At 44.5% G+C, this 18,827-nt stretch overlaps 1 protein-coding gene across 1 annotated transcript in view; it reads right to left on the bottom strand.

The window, feature by feature from the left end:
* LOC144119755 (uncharacterized) overlaps positions 1–16,883 on the bottom strand; it is a 52,231-nt gene extending 35,348 nt beyond the window's left edge. Inside the window, exons 1-4 of the mRNA XM_077652298.1 lie at positions 16,850–16,883; positions 15,887–16,664; positions 1,499–1,930; positions 1,428–1,447 (exon numbers count right to left, since the gene is read on the bottom strand). Coding sequence (XP_077508424.1) covers positions 1,428–1,447; positions 1,499–1,930; positions 15,887–16,664; positions 16,850–16,852 — 1,233 coding nt within the window. The 5' untranslated portion in view covers positions 16,853–16,883. The remainder of the gene's footprint in view (positions 1–1,427; positions 1,448–1,498; positions 1,931–15,886; positions 16,665–16,849) is intronic.
* Between the last annotated feature and the right edge of the window lie 1,944 nt (positions 16,884–18,827).

Below are 18,827 nucleotides of genomic sequence, written 5' to 3'. Positions count from 1 at the left end.
CACTGCAAGAAAAAATTCCTTTCCATGTGATTTTTACTACCACTGTTCGCAGTATATCCTTGCGTGGTTTGTATCTAAACTCCAAACCTGAGGGTCGACAGACTACATGCTCTGCCAGCCGCATGCAGTGCTGAATAGTATGCTCGTTTAACGACAACTAACTAGTGGTTTTTATGTGTACTGAACTCTGATCTGTCTTCAAATTTAAATCAAATTTTTTGTTTATTCAGTCCCTGCGATCTGTTGCTCTTTAAGAGCTCTGTTGTTATCTTCCTTTAGCCTCCATACATGCAGGAAAACAACATTTCCATTGACCTTTCCTTCAAAGGACACAAGCAAACAAAATGTTCTTAACCTGTGCTCGCTTCATAAATGACAAAAACACTTACTTTTCCTAGTCTTACTTTGACGTCATGTTTCGGTTCTACACTAACTAATATACCTACGCCCTCACTGTATACTGAAAGCCATTATCTCTTGAAAAGATTTTATCCTTCCTCAAACAGCGGAGGATTGAGTTTTTTTTACTCTTAGAAAGCCTGCGAGCATACTTTGTGTATTTAGGTTATCAATTCTTTCCTGTAGTTCCACTCCTCAAGGTTTCAAAAAGTAAGGGGAAATTAATTGATTTATTCAGAGGAAAGGCTAGAGCGTTCCTCTGTACACATTCTTTTTTTGCGCTATCGATCTATAGCCCGGAGCATGGGCTGAATCGCTACGACCACAACTGCTACTGGTAACAGGTACTGGTAACTGCTACTGGTACTGGTGTAATCGTTAAAACCTTGTCACTTCGACGTGTCGCTGTAGTGTTCTTACCAAGTAGCATCGCATCGATATTTCTTTGCATCAGGTATTTCATCATGTCCGGTGCTCTGTTATGGCACATTTTTGTTGTAGTCGGTGGCAAGTGGCAGATGTAGTAGATAGCTGTCAGCTAGTGAACTAGAACTCCGTCGGCTTCTCGCAGACGCAGAGGCCGAGCAGTTTCCGCCATCAGATTCCTCCTAAAGCTCCCGCACCAAAAATGAAGAAATCGTACTTCTAAGGGATTTCGCCGTGCCGATGCGTGTCACCAATGTCACAGAGAAAATGGAAAGCCAAAAAGAGCTGAGCCAATAAATTCTGTGCAACCGTTTATTCCTGCATGTAATTTCGTTCCAATGTCGTTGCGATGTTAACAGGCAGGGTATGAAACTCCGGCACAAATGATTGCAGGAGGAGTCGATCCTGGAAGGAGAGTTTCTGCAAGAAAAAATAAGGTTCATCAATAAAACTTCAACAGCACTGATGAATAAAGGCACCGGTTAAAATATAAACAGTTACCGATAGAAGGAGATGAGCCCAGAGCTTAACAGAAAATAGCACATTTCTAAATAAATAGTTTTCAAAATAAAACATGTGAATGAAGTGCATTTAAGTCCCACTTTCTTGGACACGAGGACCACTGAAAACGAGAGACTCAAATTTTGCAGAGCAGCTAAATATTAATTCTTACACTTCTTGCGAAGCAGATTACCGTAGTAGAAGGAAGAGCCGCGCCCATAGTCGTAGTTCCGGGCGGAGCCGAGGAGTCCATGGGCGTAACCGTAGTGGCCGACTCCGTAGCCAAGAGTGCCAACAGCGTAACCGTAGACTGAGGCGGCGTTGTAGGCAGCGACAGCTGGGACAGCGTCGGCAACGGTGGCCACTGTTGGGGCGTTGTGGACTGTGGTTGTGGGGACAGCTGGGGCAGCGTACGTGGCGACAGCTGGAGCAGCGGTAGCGACTGGGGAAGCGTGGCAGTTGGCAACGGCTGGGGCAGTCACTGCGGTGGCAACTGGGGCAGCGTAATAGGTGGTGGCAACCTTGGTCATGGCTGAAGCTGCGTAGGTGGCGACTGGGGCAGCAGCGTAGGTAGTGACTGCAGCGGCGGCGACGCTAGCCGCAGCTGTGGCAGCATGGCAGGTGGCAACTCGGGTCGCAGCTTTAGCAGTGGCGTAGGTGGCGACGGCAGGTGCAGCGTGGACGACAGCGGCGACAGAGGGAGCGAAGTCAGTGTAGCCATATCCGTAGTGTGAGAGGCCATATCATATCCTATGCCGTAGCCGCATCCCGTGCCGTAACCGGCGTAACCAGCGAAGGCGCTGATTGCAAGAGCCAGGAGGACGCAAGCACGAATCTGCATTAAGACGATTTGATGCGCCTGAATTGTTCTGAAGGAACCTGCCAGATGCTATGAAATTTTGGTTTTTATCCTCCGCTCTGTGATGGGGAAGCTGTGAGCAACGTGCAGGAATGTAGACTGAGCGTGGATGCTGCAAAGAAATAGTGATTTGTTCAACCGAGTTTCTTTACGACCGAGATCACCTTTCTATGCGCCTAGTTCTCAGTGGTTATCACGTGGTGGAGAAGATTCGGAATAATGCAGCCGTAAAACACATATCTTAAATCATGTTGGCGAAGTGTACAACAATGCAGTGAAGAAAACGCCGCGGTCACATTGGCTTATCTGTTTGTCACAGTGCTAGATTATGCAATTCCGGTCGCTGTCTAAATTGCGTTGTTTCAAAATAAATGTTCTGACATTTCAATCGATCGCTTTATGAGTGCTAACGGAATATACATGGAAGGAAACATTAATATCATGTCACAGTTGCCTAGTATTCCCGACAGTTCTTGACAAAAGTATTTTAGAGCGGGAAACAGTTGATGAACCAAATATTTTCATATAATGCAAGGTTTCGCTATAACAATCAATATATCCACAGGTCACCCTATGGCAGTCTTGAATTATTTTGTCTATGAACGTTTTTGTTATGTTCAAAAGGTTCCCATTGGGTTTTCTATGGCAATCTTAACTTTTGGATGTTACCGATGGAAACACTTTAAAAGAAAGTTTTTGCTACTTTTGAGAAGAATGGACCATTAGATGCAACATTCCCATAACAACTTTTATATTACAATTTTCTCATTTTCGAAATTTTTTGGCCGAGAATGTTGGACTGCAAATTACGCAAATTTGCAGTTCAAAAAAGAGGATTTGTTCATGTGTTCTGTTCACCATAGTGTCTTCAGAGGTGGTGGTGAGCCAACTGTTGATTTAGGCGCTGTTTTAAGAGCTAGTATAGAGCAACTGACACTGGCATATGTCACAATGTTCCCCAGTGTCAGATACCAGGTAGCTTCGAGGCACAAAGATGTTCACGTGAGTGTCCTCGCAATATTATACGCTTTTCTACTCCAGAATGCCTTATTGCTCGCTACTCTGGGGAACAACCACACAGGGGAAATTTTCGTAAGCTGTTTGCTCTACAAAACGAGTCCTGCGCATATTTGAAAACTACCACAGGCAACCACAATATTTACCGAGAGATCCGTTATTCAGAAAGTATTTCCTGATAAAGGCTTACAAATTATACTGTTATACGCTCTTGTAACATGTCCAGAACCAGAAACTTTATAGCGCAGCAAACCCCGCTGCAGAGTACTGCTTCCGTACACATAGCAGAAAAATCCCTGTAGTTAGGACAAACTGCGGTAGGCAACACGTACAATTCCAAATACTGTCTCTACTAAACCGCGCTAAAAATCTACTTGATTTCAGCAAGCCCATTCCCAAAAACTTACTTAAGAATGTAATATTGCAAGAAAAGATTGAATTCATTCGATCTATTTATCTTGCGCTTTGCTAGTATTTATGGCCTCTCAGTGTTGCTTGTTTTGTCCCTTTTGTCCCCTAATAATAGAATCAATAGTTCGCAATATTAATTCTATAAGTTTATGATGCCTGTCAGCTGACAGCATACAGAGCAGAGGCCTTTGTCAGGCTTCTTGTCTTTTGCCTTTGCTCCGGTTTCTGTAAATCAGAATGAAACAAATGAACTGAAACTGAAAAGCTTACGTGTTGAGGATAGGAAAGAGTGCAAGTTGTACGCGCTCAGACGCTTAATCACAGGCTTCCCCGAGGAGCGCATCGCTGTAAGGACTGTGCAGGCCAACGGCAGCGAAGTAGTTGTAATTGAAGCAGCGAAAAGCTGCCAATGCCCTCGGGACGAAAAAGTAAGGTGGGGCGGAGGGTTCAGAATTTGATATGTATGTACTCGTCGAACGTTTTTAAGTTGTGAACGTGACGACCGTAACAAAAGCGGGCAATGCAGTCAGTGATGAAAGTGACCTGGTGCACTATCCCAAAAGACAACTGCGAAGGCACCCGTGAGATATTGCGGCAATACGACGTATTGCGTGGGCATTGTCGCGTGAAGAATCGAGAAACGCTCGTTCAGAGCGCTGCGCTGACTCTTTCATGAGACCGGCGTGTGGTATTTTTCCTTCACCACAGCAAAAATTTGAAGACTTTGCCTTGCCAGATAGGGAATATGTTACTTTAAGTTTGTACTTGCACCTTGTTTCTTTTTATTCTACAGTCCAAAAGAAAACGAAGAAGATTTGGCTATGGCTAAACCAGTGGAACTCTAAAATATTTGATAAATTTAACCACATGCCACGTAGTAATGAAAAACAATATTGAAAAACTGACGACCACCGACCTCAACGTAAGAGATAATGCACAGATGTAATAAGTTATTGGCAGCATGTTTACAAGCCATCTCGCATCATTATTTGAGCTATTTACGCCCAGAAAGCAGATCGAACTTGGGTAAACTTCCTGCAGCATACGCGTAATAACTGGCTGAAAGCCTTCAGTGTTGGAGACCTTAGTGATGCAGTGGTTTTCATTTCGGTGAAATGGCGACAAACTCCTCTGCTCTAAGAAGGGAGAAAAATGAATACAATCACAGTTGTCTTCATGCTTCAATACGTTTTCACTTTGTACGATGTGTTTAACTGCTGTGTTCGAAAACGGCTTACAGATCGCAGCACATATGCAGGCGAATGCTGATTTTGCTCTGAAGCCATAGAAAACCTGTATATGCAGATCACAAGCACACAAGTAAAATTGTTTGGCGCCAGCTAAGAAAAGACCGCGTCCCACGTGATAGCTTAGTTTCTGCGTAGTTAACAGCCTTCAGATGGCTCATTTCTATTCTGACGGTAATAGTTCGTCCCACAGTTTAGCCAACATTTTTGTTCAAGCCTGCATGGAGCTACACCTGTTCCGCCACAAAAAAATGTAAATTTTTTTGGCGTAATAATTTTATATGATTAAACTTATAAAGGAGCGCCTCGTATGATACTTTTAGTATGCGGATATTTTTGGGCAAGGCTTTATTAGCGCGCGGTTCTTTTCCTAGGTAAGCGTACACGGCTTACACATTTGAATGCCACGTACATTAAGGCGTTATTACATTGCACAAATGTCAACCATGAGAATCACACTATTCTGAATTCCGGTCATGCGTTCTTGAGAGCTGCTACATAGCGGTATTCATGCTGAGTAAGTACTAAGCTTGTTGCTGAAATGAAGCTGGGGCCTGGAATGATTTCTCGGCACTCATTCACTCGAAAGTTCTTCAGTGTATTTCGTCAGGTGAGACAACATATCGTTGAAATGTGTCATATTCACCGTAATATGACAGCAATGAAGAGTCTAGTACATGTGATCGGCCACTGCCCAACAGGAGAACACTTAACGCAATGGGTCTGCGTCGCAAGCTGCATAATTGATTTGCGTTGCTAGTGCTCAACTACACAAAACTATTTACCTTTGCAGAGCATATGTTTGTTGGAGCTTTCGAAACAACGAAGCGAAAAGACTGAAGGCGAAGGTGCGCACTATTTCAGTATCTGCTAACAAAGCGTTCAATGAGTATACTGAAGAAAAAATAAGTTTTTTAAAGGATGACAGCGTTTTTAGCATGAAGGTTTAACAAAATACAGGTGCTTCGCTTGCTGCCGGCGTTTGACCTATTTTTCTTTTTGCATTTTATCGCTCAGCTCAACGCTTAAATAAATTAAAACATGAAGAGAGAGGGAGCCCTAGCCCGCAAAGCTTAGCTGGGCTTAAATCGAGTTTAAGATAAACCTACAAAAGGTTAGCAAGCAGAAAGAAAAAAATATTAAAGGTAGAACATTCATTAAAACAAACGAACAAAAACAAACAAAAAATCAAGGCCGGGTCAGAAACGCCGAGTCGTTCTTGCAGGAAGATAAAAAGCCGAAAGCTGCAATGATAATGAAAGGAAACGCCAAGCAAGGTAGGGAGCTCAGAAATAGGCAGGGATGAGGGCAACAGCTGAAAACTACAAGGCAAGATAAAAAAGACAGGCCGAGGAAGCAAAGGGCAGTATTAATATGAAAAACTAAAACAAGGAAAAATAAATTTGGAGAGAGAGAGTTGTTTCTTGTGAACCTAAAAACAGCACAGGAAGCTAAACACAGCACAGCATGACATATAAGAAAACGTAAATAAGAGAGAGACAGATGAAAAATGTAAAGAGATGAGGGAAATTCAATTGACGAACAGTCAGCATAATAGAGAAGTAGAGAGAACAAAAAATAAAAGACAAGATAAAAGTGGGGAGAAACCAAAAAAAATCGAAACAATCAGCCCAGAATGCTATTAAAAGAAAGGAAAGAAACAGGAAGTAAACGAGAGAATTAGAAGAAAAATGTTCAGTTGCAGGAAAGATTGACCAGAATGAAGGAATAAATTCAAAATAATAATGGAAGCGCCCCATTCTGAGCACGAAATACAAAGTTAGATTTGGAATTGTTTGTGCTGGACTCTTGAAGTGACTTGGTTTTCCGTAAGCTTATCCATGTGCAGTCAGATTGCGTAGGTATTTGAAATATTACAGAGATAAAAATCATTTTGTGCCTAGTTTTGAAGGCGCGCAATTGCCTTTTTTATCGCAACAGGCAATGTTTTGCTTGATGGTTCCTGGGCAGCACGTCAATACTTATCGCTCGTGAACAAACCTTCCCATATTCTTTTCTTTGAAGTACCTGAAAAGCGGCGTGAATTGAGCTAGTAAATTCTTGTAGCTAGCTCTCAATTAAAATCATTTGTTCAAGAGGTGCTTAAAACATTTTACTTTGGTTCCTAGTAAATTCTTGTAGCTAGCTCTCAATTAAAATCATTTGTTCAAGAGGTGCTTAAAACATTTTACTTTGGTTCCTCACCGTTAACGTTTTTATTAAGGCAGAAAAAAAAACACGGCTTTTACGACTGCATAAAACTAGATTTAGCGACAAGCGGCTGTGGTGACAATCATAGTACTGTTTATTTACTTATTATTTATCTTTTTTATATTTTTTTGTATCTTACTGGTGCTGTGTTATGCTGCCGATTGTGGTTTTCATGGTTGCCTTGTTGCTATTAGCACAAGCAGCTTCGCTATGCGGTGTGTGTAGAGGCAGCTTGACTCAGTGAAACCTTTACCGCTAATGACGTAAACCTTGAGACCTCCCTGGCACTGTACGGCGCCCTGAAGAGACGCCATAAGTCTCAAATGCTCACTGACGCCCAATTATCAGTAAACGATCTCTACGTACTCACATCCATGGTTTTATTTTTAATTATACAGCGAGGCTAGTCCTTGAAATTTATTCTCTTGGTTGATCCTGGTGCATTTATCTCAGCCTTTATGCACCTACACATCTTCAGATGTAGGCTTGCGTGAACTGCTTTGACATAAGGAGCACTGAGTCGGTTACAACGCTCATGTTCATCTCCTTGACGTTTGCCGTAAGTCGCGTGTCTTCTAGCATTCTAGCGAGTATTGTGTGAATAAAGTCACTTTTTAAGAAGTGCATTTCTTGCAGTGCGTTCGTTCACAAGCCATTCGAGATGAAGACGAGAGGAGAGACCTTAAGCGAAAGTTTCTACGCCAAAGAATACTGGGCAGTAAGGACCGGAGGTCGGACTAAAATACGAGGCTATGGCAGCTGAGCTCTGGCGAATGAAAACTCCTAGACAGAATTACACTATAACTTGTCGATCTAGCGCGATGAAATTAACCCACTCTTTTGGTCTCCTACACCTTTTCCGACATTGCCACATATACCCTTGGTGACGTCTTGAGCTAAATGGGCGAAACTGAGGGCTCCAATACATTGATTTGCTGCCCCAGATTTTTCGATATCCACACGTAAAGCTGCTGTTCTCGGAACCGTAGGCGTTGTATGCCATAAGGACGTGCGTTTTATGATAGCAGTCGGTTCTTAGCCAATCAGCTCGCCGCCAACTGCGCTTGGACAGGGCGTCACACCACTTCGTGTGGAATTAGATCCATTGCTGACACTGCCTGCCCTACCCGTAATCAAAGCCAACGTTTAATTTATCGCTATCGACGGAGGAGAAACGCAACGCTTCCACATGCTGTGGAATTTCTTGCACATTTTTCACAAACTTCTGGTGCTCGAAATTATTCGGGAGCCCTCCACTATGGCGTCTCTCATAGCACATGTGCCACTTCAAGACGTTAAACTCAGAATATGAATACAATGCCTTTCGTAGCTTTCGGCACGCCGCTCACTTCGAATAGTCTACCGCGTCTCTTTTTGGGTGGTTACCTATATCGATAAAAGTGAACAATGCACGCACTGTTTGTATGAATGTATTTGCTCCTATGATAAGCGGTACCTCATTACTTACTATAAATTCTGTAATATATAAGTTTAGTTCCACTGTAAGCCAGAGTCAAGAGAGATGTATGTTTTCTTCGATTTGATAGTGAATTCGGCTTGCCAATTATTCAGACAGGTTGCGTAAACCTAGCTTTCCTTTTGGTGCATTGTAGTAATTTGAAGGCATACTTACTTTTATATTGTTTGTTTTAATCATTTGCTGCGAAATATGTTTATTGTGGCAGCAATGTCGTGGTCACAAGTAATGAAACAGCACTGTTGTAATCTATATTTGCTTTTTTTCTGGTAGCATGCTTTGTATATTTATTATTGGCACCATGGGCCTCGCGCATCTCTCAAAGTTCGGCTTCATTCCCGAGAGCCAGGAGTTCAATTAATCTGAGCTGAAGTAAGAGAACTAATGTCGAGCAAACAAAAGCATATAAAATAATTAAAGGAGAAACATTCTCATATATCTCTCTGACTGTGGAAGTCTGCAACGCAAGGCCGTGTCGAAGAATGATCACAACTGATTCATACTAATTCGTCACAGTGAATTCGTACTTTGGGATGTGGTTTTAGAATGGGGGCGGGTACAAGATGTCTTTTTTTTCTGGCTGCGACTTTAGTAATTCTCTTGACATCGACTGGCGGAGCCTTAAACTGCACAAATACGACTATACAGGGAGCATCTTTAGGTTTTCGCGACCCAATACTGTTCCATCTCCGCGCAGCAAATCTCGATTTCTTCAACAATCCGAGTGAGTGCAAGGCTACGGTTAGCTCTGCCCACGCCTGTACATTTGACAACGTGTGAGTGAGGCTCTCTTCTCCTACCACTAAAAAAATAAAGAAAATTTCGCGGTCCGTTTAACAATCGCGAGCAATAAGACTCGCCCATTCATTGTAATCATAGCGCATGGCTGCATTGGACTAGTTTCCTTTTATTGTATCGCCTATAGGGACGACTACCTGATTCTTACAGTATAGAATCAACATCGCGCCACAGAAATAATTAAAGTAGCGCAATGAAGATGTTCTAATAACAAAAAACAACTTCTACAATTTTCGGGCGCTCTCCGGACGAAAAAGTTATAAGGTAGCTCTACCGCATAACCCGCCGCGCCAACCACGTTTGTTTATGTTCCTCGCCCGGGCCCACTTGGATACCACGACCACGAATAATATATTCTCAAAAGCTCGCGTTATCAGGCGTCACGAGCCATATGTGCCCAGGTCCAGCAGTTGTCGCATTACTGTTAGACAGGCGGTGGGTGTTACAGTTTTCTGTGTGACATTCCAATAAGACCGACATAGCCGACAGCGGGGTTTCGTAAAGAACAGCAGCCAAAACGAAAGCCCAACAGAAAATGTATTTGCCGTCCTCCTGAATGCCAGAAACGTAGTGCCTAAGTAGAAAGTGTTGTCGCGCTAGTTGGTTCGGTACTTCAGACATGATAGACATAGCGCTTGTCATACCCTGTCTTGTGTGCGTGTGTGTTTCGCGCAACTACCATGTATGAATAAAACGTAATGCCGGTAGCAAAGTCTTGTGATTATCTCCCTTAAAATCAGCGACATTGTGGGATGAGGCGGCTAATGCCTCTTTCTTTCCCCACTAGGATGCGTGTAATGTTATTATGCTAATCTTAAGAAATGGGAAACAGCGCAAAAATCGTGGACAGGAAGGAGGTGACACGGGCCCACGTCACCTTATGGACAGCGCGTGTTAGTGTGACCTTCTCTCCGGTCCACGATTTTGGCACTGTTTCCCCACCTTTTAAGATATAACAAAAAGTTTTACTACATTTATTATGCGAAACATAGAATGCGAATCATTCAGGAACGGCACCAGATATGTCGAACAGCACATGGCCCACAAACAAGTGAACGCGTGGCAGCAGCGCAGGTTCCCAGAGAGACAAGTTGCAGCACTTGGTGTCATGATACCACCTCTAAGATAAAATGAGGTATGTCAGTCACCGCACGTCCAAAGTAGAATTATATCTCCGGTCACGGCTGTCTGAGCATCAAGCTGAATGACTGCAGGTGATCGTGGTCACTGTTGCTTCGGGATGCAGCGGCATCGTACGCGTATGCCTTTACTTTATGCGGTCAGCTTGGTTGTCGCTGAACCGTTTACTCCTAATTCAATCCCGTCAATCTCATTAAAAAGCTTATGTTGCAACGGCCGTAAAACGTAGCATAATACTGTAATCGGCACAGAAATAGGATAATGAATATCTTCGTACTTTCAATGGTTGATGAAGGTCTTGTTGTAATGTTTTTTTTTTCAAAGAACCCTACCGTCTTTGAGAGCAAGAGATGTGTAGGGGACTTTAATTCGCTCTAAGTTTTTTTTTTGAAAGAAGAGTACAATTGTGCAACATTGAAATAAATTCCTAATTAGAGCAGATAATTTGAGAGTTAATGAAATAAAAAATAACAACATGGCGCCGTTAGGACCGTAACCAACAACCTCCGCTTCTCGTGGAAGGCGGTGGCTGCCAACTATTTTCGAACCTGCATTTGCTACATATTTACATTAGGTGTATCATATCTCTAATAACAACGTCGAACGTGCAACATCTCGCTACCACGGGACAGTAAATAGGCTATTCTTTCCTAAAAGAGTATTTTCCGTGCTTAGTTTTTTAAGACTTTTTTTAAGTTCTCTTGAAATAAATACTTCCATCTTGTATCCATTTATATTTAGCTGTACATCGTCTAATTAGCTGCCTATCTCAAACATTAGGTCTTATATGAAAACGTAGGCTTGATTTAGTGCTGTCTACGTGGTTGCACCTCCTTGGAGAGCACTAAATACTTTTAGCAGCCAAGTTTGAGGAACCATGTCTCCATAGTAGTATCACGGGAGTGAGGGAAATGAGTGACATTGCATTTCGTGGCTAGCAGTAATTTTCTCTGCATAAGCATGTCTCTCCATTCAAGTACAATTGTTGGGCTATTCTTTTTCCAGTGTCTCATTTTACAATCTCGTGAATTTCATAAGACGCCCAGAAAAAAATCGAAGCGTCGGATTCATCCCCTACGCCTAAAAAGGTGAATTGCTCTAGATTCAGTCAATTGCCATAATACCTGAAGTGGGCTCGCAACGAAAGTGAAATCTCAACACACGTGAAATACTATGGTGCACATTCTCGCGACTACAATGTGCCAATTAACACCTCTTTTTGAGCTAGTTGGTGCAAACTTGAATTAGAGAAAAACTCGCTCCAAACCATGCACACCACAAGACAAGAACGAAAACGAGGCACAAGCGCTTGTGCCTCGTCATCGTTCTTGGCTTGTAGTGTGCATGGTTTGGCGCTAGTTTTTCTCTAATTCAAACAATGTGCCAAGACGACAAATTTTTATCTTCCGTCTCGCTGGGTACCGAGTGCTTTGGCCTGATGTTCTAGGAGTTGCTGTTCCTTTCTAATTACCTGTTTTGCTGAAGAGAATAGGGAAAATTTCGTAAAATTGTGTCACAGTGGATCTGTAGCCCGTCAGACTCAAACTCGAGACGTAAGAGCGACACACCTCGTCAAAAACGAACTCTGCGGTATTTGCCGGTGAGTGCATCAGGGAGTGTGCAGCACAATGTTATTCGCATTCAGCGCATTCACAATAACAGCAGCGCAAACAACAAATGAGGACAAATGAAGTAACGCGAAATGAGAAGGACGAAAGACTTATTTGTTGATATCTTAGTTGTTTTCGGTTTCTTTACTAGCTCTTACATGTTATTCACATTGCAGTTTATTCCCCTCTCGATTAACCAACCTGCCCAATCTACTCGTAAGCTTGAACAAAGACACTGAAAAGCTTCGGGGCCGTACCACAAGTGCTTCAGATGCTTCAGACATTGTTGCGTTCGTCGCACGTTTCGAAGTCCCTCATGAGCCTTTTGCCTGCCATGCAGGGCGTCGCATGCTCTTCTCGCAGCCGCCAACTCCATTGTCTGCTGCCCTCCCGCAGTTTTTTTTCTCGGGTGCAAGAGCTCTGTGTATCACTGCTAGCCGCCATAGAGTGACTTGCCTCGATGCTTCCAGCGCACCGTCCCACGCCACTGGAGCATTCTACTTGCCTCTCTGCGTCCGTAGCAACTTCGGCAATGGCAGCACCGTACGCCTGCAGCCACGTTCTACTGTCTCTTGTGTGAGCTTTGACGCAGCAGCGTTAGTAACACCAGCCCAGATGTCTTAGACATACCAGCAGCAGAACTCCTGATAAGCCCGATGTACAGAAATCCGGTGTGGCCATTTTGCCCAAAACTCGCTGGTTACCTTTTTGTAGCGTCGCCTGTGGGCAGTAAAATCAATTGTTTCCACTTTAAACACTTCTATAAAGTTGCTTGCCGCGGCGGTGCATGGTACCAAACTGAGATCCACTAAAGAAAATGGGTGTATGTAACAGTGAGCGTAAGGTATTCTGAGCTAAAAGTTCTAGAGCTTCCTAAGTTGACGTCGACGAGCGGCAATAGTTGATGTTTGCCAATACTAGCTGCTGCCTTCATCTGCTGACTTCTGTGAAATGGCCGCAGGGGCTCATTAGGTTTCAAAGCAAGGTTTTGCAACTGCTCTGATAAAACAGCTCTGCACCAGACACCGCGTGATGCGTGCGCCGCATACGGTGAAGACGGCACTCTCAGGGCACTCTGTACAACGTCCTGTCCGCGTGGTCACAGCAAGCTCTGACAAGCTCCGCGTAACCCTGAATTACGTGGAAACGCGTGATAAAGAGCCAGCGATCCCTATAGCCGTAACACCACTGCAGCAGGTCCCGACTCCGTGCAGAGGATCGCAGCGCCTTCCATCCATGCTTGACCCTTACTTGCCTCCGTCCGAAGAGACGACTACCTCCACGACGCAAGGCGTCATGATTACGCGCTCAGTGCTCAGAATTAATTCACAATACGGCTGTTCGTACTAACGGGTTGACAGAGCGGCGTATGCTCCAGGAATGTTGCTAATATAAAGGCTTGAATAAAAAGTCGAAACACAGATGTGTCCTCTTGGCGATGCGATTACGTCATTTGAAGGTCATCACTGTCACCTCGGGTGCTCAGGTTCAATAAGCTTCATGGAGTGTGATACGACGTGGACAGCTAAGCGCATGCAGTTCTTTTTGTCTTCCTAGAAAAATAAACGGTGTTAGAGATATTTATTCTGAATGCGTTCAGCCTAAGCGATTGTTTTGAAATAGTGTGAGAGTACAGCAAAATTGGGTGCGCCACTGGTCCATCAATTTTGTTCGCAGCCTTCCTTAAGCTGTGGTAGATGATTCGCCCGCGAGAATATTAATGCATGCTGCTTTCGTTTCTATCCCGCTCGGGGGACCACTTTGGCAGCTTGGGTGATTTCGAGCAGGGAGTTGGAGTTATTTTTCTACCAAACAGGTTGATTCCAGAATTATAGTAATATTAAATTCATAAAACGCATTTGACTCCACTCACATTGAGTGCTTTCTGCTATATTCCTTATGTGGTTTCAGGTCTACAACGGAACACTAAACTGCCTGAGCTGTGTTTCACTACCTGGGCATCCTTAGCAACAGGATTTTACAACAACCGTTCAGCTTTCATGCTCTTTGCTTTGATAACAAGAAAAAATGGAAAGGTGCCCTCACAGACTTGCAATCATATACAGAGATAAACAAGGAATGGGAATAACTAAATCGCATGCCACACCACGTTCTCATAGATGCATTCACGCTCAGGCACAACTAAACGTGAACACAGATGCATGTAGAAAACCTGCAGACACTGAAACCAAGAAGCATAGGGAATGTTTTTTTAAATTTTTTGTTGCATTCATGGGTGGCATACAAATATAGTAATTATTTTTAAAGATAACTGATTAGAAAGAGAAGAAAATAACAACCGCATACTTCCGGTGGGGTCCCTACCAACGAACTCACAATTTCGCGACCGGTGCTTCACCAACTGAGCTACGGCGACGGCTGTCCGAAGTGTTTACGTGGAGTGTAACCAAACAATGATAGTGTTTTCCAGCGCCTTTCTTTTATAGCACCAGACGTAGTACGCTCTCTGTTAGCGCGAGTTCCACGTGTAATTTGATCAAGCTGTGAAGGCGGACGCTGTGCGAGAGCCCTCTTATGCCACCTACGGCATCAAGACTGCTAGAAACAAGGACCTCACTCCTTGGTTTCGGTGGCTGTTATGTTCGGTTATGTATTTAATAACGAGCCCTTCTTTTCTATTTCCGTGTGTGCTCTTGAACACAGGCGGTAAGCTCTGTGGAGCCCAAACCCCGAAGACGCCATTTAAAAATAAAAAAAAAAACGTTCTGTTGGAGGCATCAGCTCTAGAAAGGTACCAATACCTTCTCTCCTTACAAGCAGAAAAGTGGACGCATGAGGTATAGCGCCACTATTTTGTATCACCAACTCAACTCTTTTTTCACTTCGCATCGCCTTATTGGGGACGGAAAGTCCATAAGCAGCACCTGCTTATATTTAAAGGAGATAGAAGGACCAGGGCACCTATTCATGGTCCACTTAACCCAACAATGAGGGCTAACTTGATTCCAGGCTCTTTGGCCACCGTGTGGAGAGGCAGTTTTATATTACGACTACAGCACCAATAAGTTTCACAGAAAACAATTTGTACAAATGTTGGAATAAAGCCGCCAAACTTCTTCGATGTTGGTAAAGTGCGAAGTGAAAATGGCGAGGGCTTTGCCTGCTAATTTCCCGATATTAGGGGGCCGCCAGCGGAGTAGTTGCTCGAAAACAAGATTACAGGTTGCTAAAGCTATTGAGCCCAAATCAGCAAGGGATCTGGGAAAAGCAAGTGAAAAGAGCAGGCAGAATTTATATTACGAAACTCGAGCCCCGATCAATACGACGCGACCGTTTTGAGCAGGTTTTGGGAAATAAGCACACAGAGCTGAAAAATAAGTGAAACACTAAATTCTTTATTCCTAAATTTTGTTCACCATCACGTGGTTCAGCAGAACTCTTGCCGTGTTGTTCGTGCAGGGGATTTAGATCCAAGTAATTTCTGAAAGATGGCAAGAAAACAGGAACGTGTAAACAAGCAACCGATTATGATTAGTTTGTTGCGGTGAGCACATATCCAGAAATCCAAAACATCTCCTACATACTGATGTCAGATTCGTATTAGCATATACTTTTCAATGGTCCACAATTTTTCATTTTTCCATGTGGCCTTAAGGTTAATATATACTTACATAATTCATAAGATAAGCCAAGATCTGCTCTACGACCACTATTCCTTTAAAATCAATTTGATCGGCCCACCCTTTTGACATTCACTAGAATAATGTAATAAAAGCTACGTAGTGCAGCCTACCTGACTGCACCTTGGAAAAGTGATATAGTGACTCACACTTCTTCTTGCGGAGAAGAGCGCCGTAGTGGAAGGGGCTGCCGAGGCCGTAGCCGTAGTTCAGGCCATAGCCGAGGAGACCGTGGCCGAAACCGTAGTGGCCGACACCGTAGCCGAGGGTACCAACACCATAGCCGTAGACTGGGGCGGCGTGGTAGGCAGCGACAGCTGGGGCAGCGTGGGCGACGGTGGTGGTGGCAACGGCTGGGGCAGCGTGGACGGCAGCGAAAGCTGGGGCAGCGGCGTAGGTGGCGACTGGAGCGGCGTGAGCGACGGTGGTGACGGCTGGGGCAGCGTGGGCGACAGTGGTGACGGCTGGAGCAGCGTAGGTGGTGGCAACCTTGGTCACGGCTGGAGCAGCGGCAACAACTGGAGCAGCAGCGTAGGTAGCGACAGCTGGGGCAGCGTGGTAGGCGGCAACGCGAGTCACAGCTGGGGCGACAGCGTAGCTAGCCACGGCTGGGGCAGCGTGGGCGACGGTGGTCACAGCTGGGGCAGCGTGGTAAGTGGCGACGGCTGGGGCAGCGTGGGCGACAGTGGCGACAGCTGGAGCGTGGGCGACGGTGGCCACAGATGGAGCGTAGCCAGCGTAGCCAAGACCGTAGCCAAGACCGTAGCCAAGACCGTAGCCGAGGCCACCGTAGCCGAGACCGTAGCCGAGGCCACCGTAGCCGAGACCGTAGCCGAGGCCACCGTAGCCAAGGCCGTAGCCGAGGCCGTAGCCGGTGTAGCCAGCGAGAGTGCTGGTGGCCAGAGCCAGGAGAACGCAAGCACGGATCTGAAAAATAAGTTTGGGCGATTGTTACGGGGTATTGATAAAAGACGAGATGTCTTACTTCACTGCTTGTAATTATTGGTAGGACATTGTATCAAAAGCCTTGAGCCTGGATGTTTGTCTCTATATTTTAGGAGCTCGGCAAAAGATCAGCAATTTTCGGTCCAGAAAGCTGGTGAAACACTTACCATGGTGCCTTTAGAGCTGCTGCTGGGACAACTGCTGTCCTGGGTGCTGCTTCGAGCACTTTTATACTCGCGCAGCTAGAAGAGCACGTCACAGTTTGGGGAACGCCCTTCCAGCGTCTTGTTCTGTAATAGAACTGGCAGCAAGGTTGAATTTCGCAAGCATACATCATGTCGCCTGTTTCAGTACCATACACAACAGGAATGTTAGAGGAGTGCGCTCTCGGAAAATTAATGATGCCCCACCCGACAGCCTTGAAAGTCGGTCGTGAAAATGCACAGCATTAGGAGCATAATCATGATCATTCCAGTAATGACACGTGGATGAACCGAGAGGATGCAGGCGATAAACTCCAATGCAAAGGGGTCTATTTTTCGAGGCCTCAGCAGCCTCCAGGCTGTGCTGCGTACGTGACAGTTATAAGTAAGGTACGCAGCGAAGTACTGTCCGGTACATGGCTGGCAGGGAAAGGGTAAATCGGTTTTAGTGGCAACGGTGATATTACGCCTTAATTCTTGATGTGTGAGAACTTGCGTGTGGTGCATTCCTAATTGAAACTCTGGTAGCTGCCTCCGAGCACATTTTACATTGCCGCTTTTGCGCTGGGCAACGTTTTTTTCTGCGGTGTGAATGGCATCGAATGCGAAAAAAAATGATCAGCGTGAGCGAAGCGTGGGGCTCCAGTAATTATTTTGAAGAATCGCTATCCCATTAATAGTTCCGCTGGAGTAATTGTGTACATTACTAGTGAGTGTGAAAACACTGTTTATGGAAGTGGGATGCGAAGCTAGGTTTGTCTATTGACGAGTTGCGGAAATCTCCAAGTCAGCTTATTTGTGCACAAACTTTTTCGCTACCACAGTCACGCCTATTTTCGGGGACATAAATGGGGTGCGGTGCTGGAACCTTCTGCAGTCCGAATAATGCCAGCAGTTTTTCTGCGCCCTTCTGTATTGTACTGCCTTCACGATTAAAGGAATAAACGCAGCTATCCTTATCAACTGCTTTGAAAGTGGAACACACATTTCGCACATACACGCCGCTACGGGATATGACGAATAACTGTACAAGCTCTGCGCGTGAGAGCACAAGGCTTTCAAGGCAAGCACAAGGCACAAGGCATGCAGGGCACAAGGTTCTCAATGAAAACATCCGGCGCTGTACCCAACGTCCGCCCTAAGGAGAAGCTGCGCTGTCATGGTGAAAAGTTTTTGCTTTGCGCGGAAGCTGATTTTCTAGATCTCTACAAAGGTGTTTTTTACACTCCATCTCTATACATAGAGCATAAAGGCGTAGGTGCGTACTGTTGTTATGCAAAATAGGTTGATATGAAATGCTCATCGCGCTATGTAAAAAAAAAAAATTTCCGGAAGATACGTTTTTAAATCTTATTATAAGTGCAACATTTCCATCATGTGTTCAGTGTGTCCGGTAGAAAAACATCTGTCAAGGCAGCTATGTTCCCAGTACTGTAGAGCCACATTATCGATCAAATTTTCCCCACCATACAGATTCATTGATATACGTAAATGAAGCATTTTAGTGCAAAACATGTGCTTAAAAATCTTCCCACGCAGGCCATGTGACATCAAGCATGTGAAGACAAAGACGCTACCATGACCATAAACTAAAAGCTCTTTGCTTTAAGCAGTACGTGTTCTATATATTCACAAAAAAGTCAATTTCAAGCTTCAGCGGATAGTTAGCCTGCCTACTTTCATAAATCATGCGGTCGAAAAAGCCTGTTTGCAGAAAAAGAGAATCACGTGACACGCTACAACATGAATCAGAAATGTTTTATTATCATAAGACAGTGCGCACATTTGATCGCTCCACCGCAGTATCCTCTCATAGAAAATAACTAATAGTGCCGAAAGCGGACCACCATGCAACACAAAAGCCAAATGTGAATTCCGTATGACAGCACTCCCTTCGCTCTCAAGTTTGTAGTAGACATCTCCTGAGCCGTGTTCACTACTT

Source organism: Amblyomma americanum, chromosome 2 (genome assembly GCF_052857255.1).
Source record: "Amblyomma americanum isolate KBUSLIRL-KWMA chromosome 2, ASM5285725v1, whole genome shotgun sequence".
Lineage (NCBI taxonomy): Eukaryota > Metazoa > Arthropoda > Arachnida > Ixodida > Ixodidae > Amblyomma > Amblyomma americanum.
Note: the sequence above shows the minus strand (reverse complement) of the source record. Positions and strands in the feature narration are given on the sequence as shown.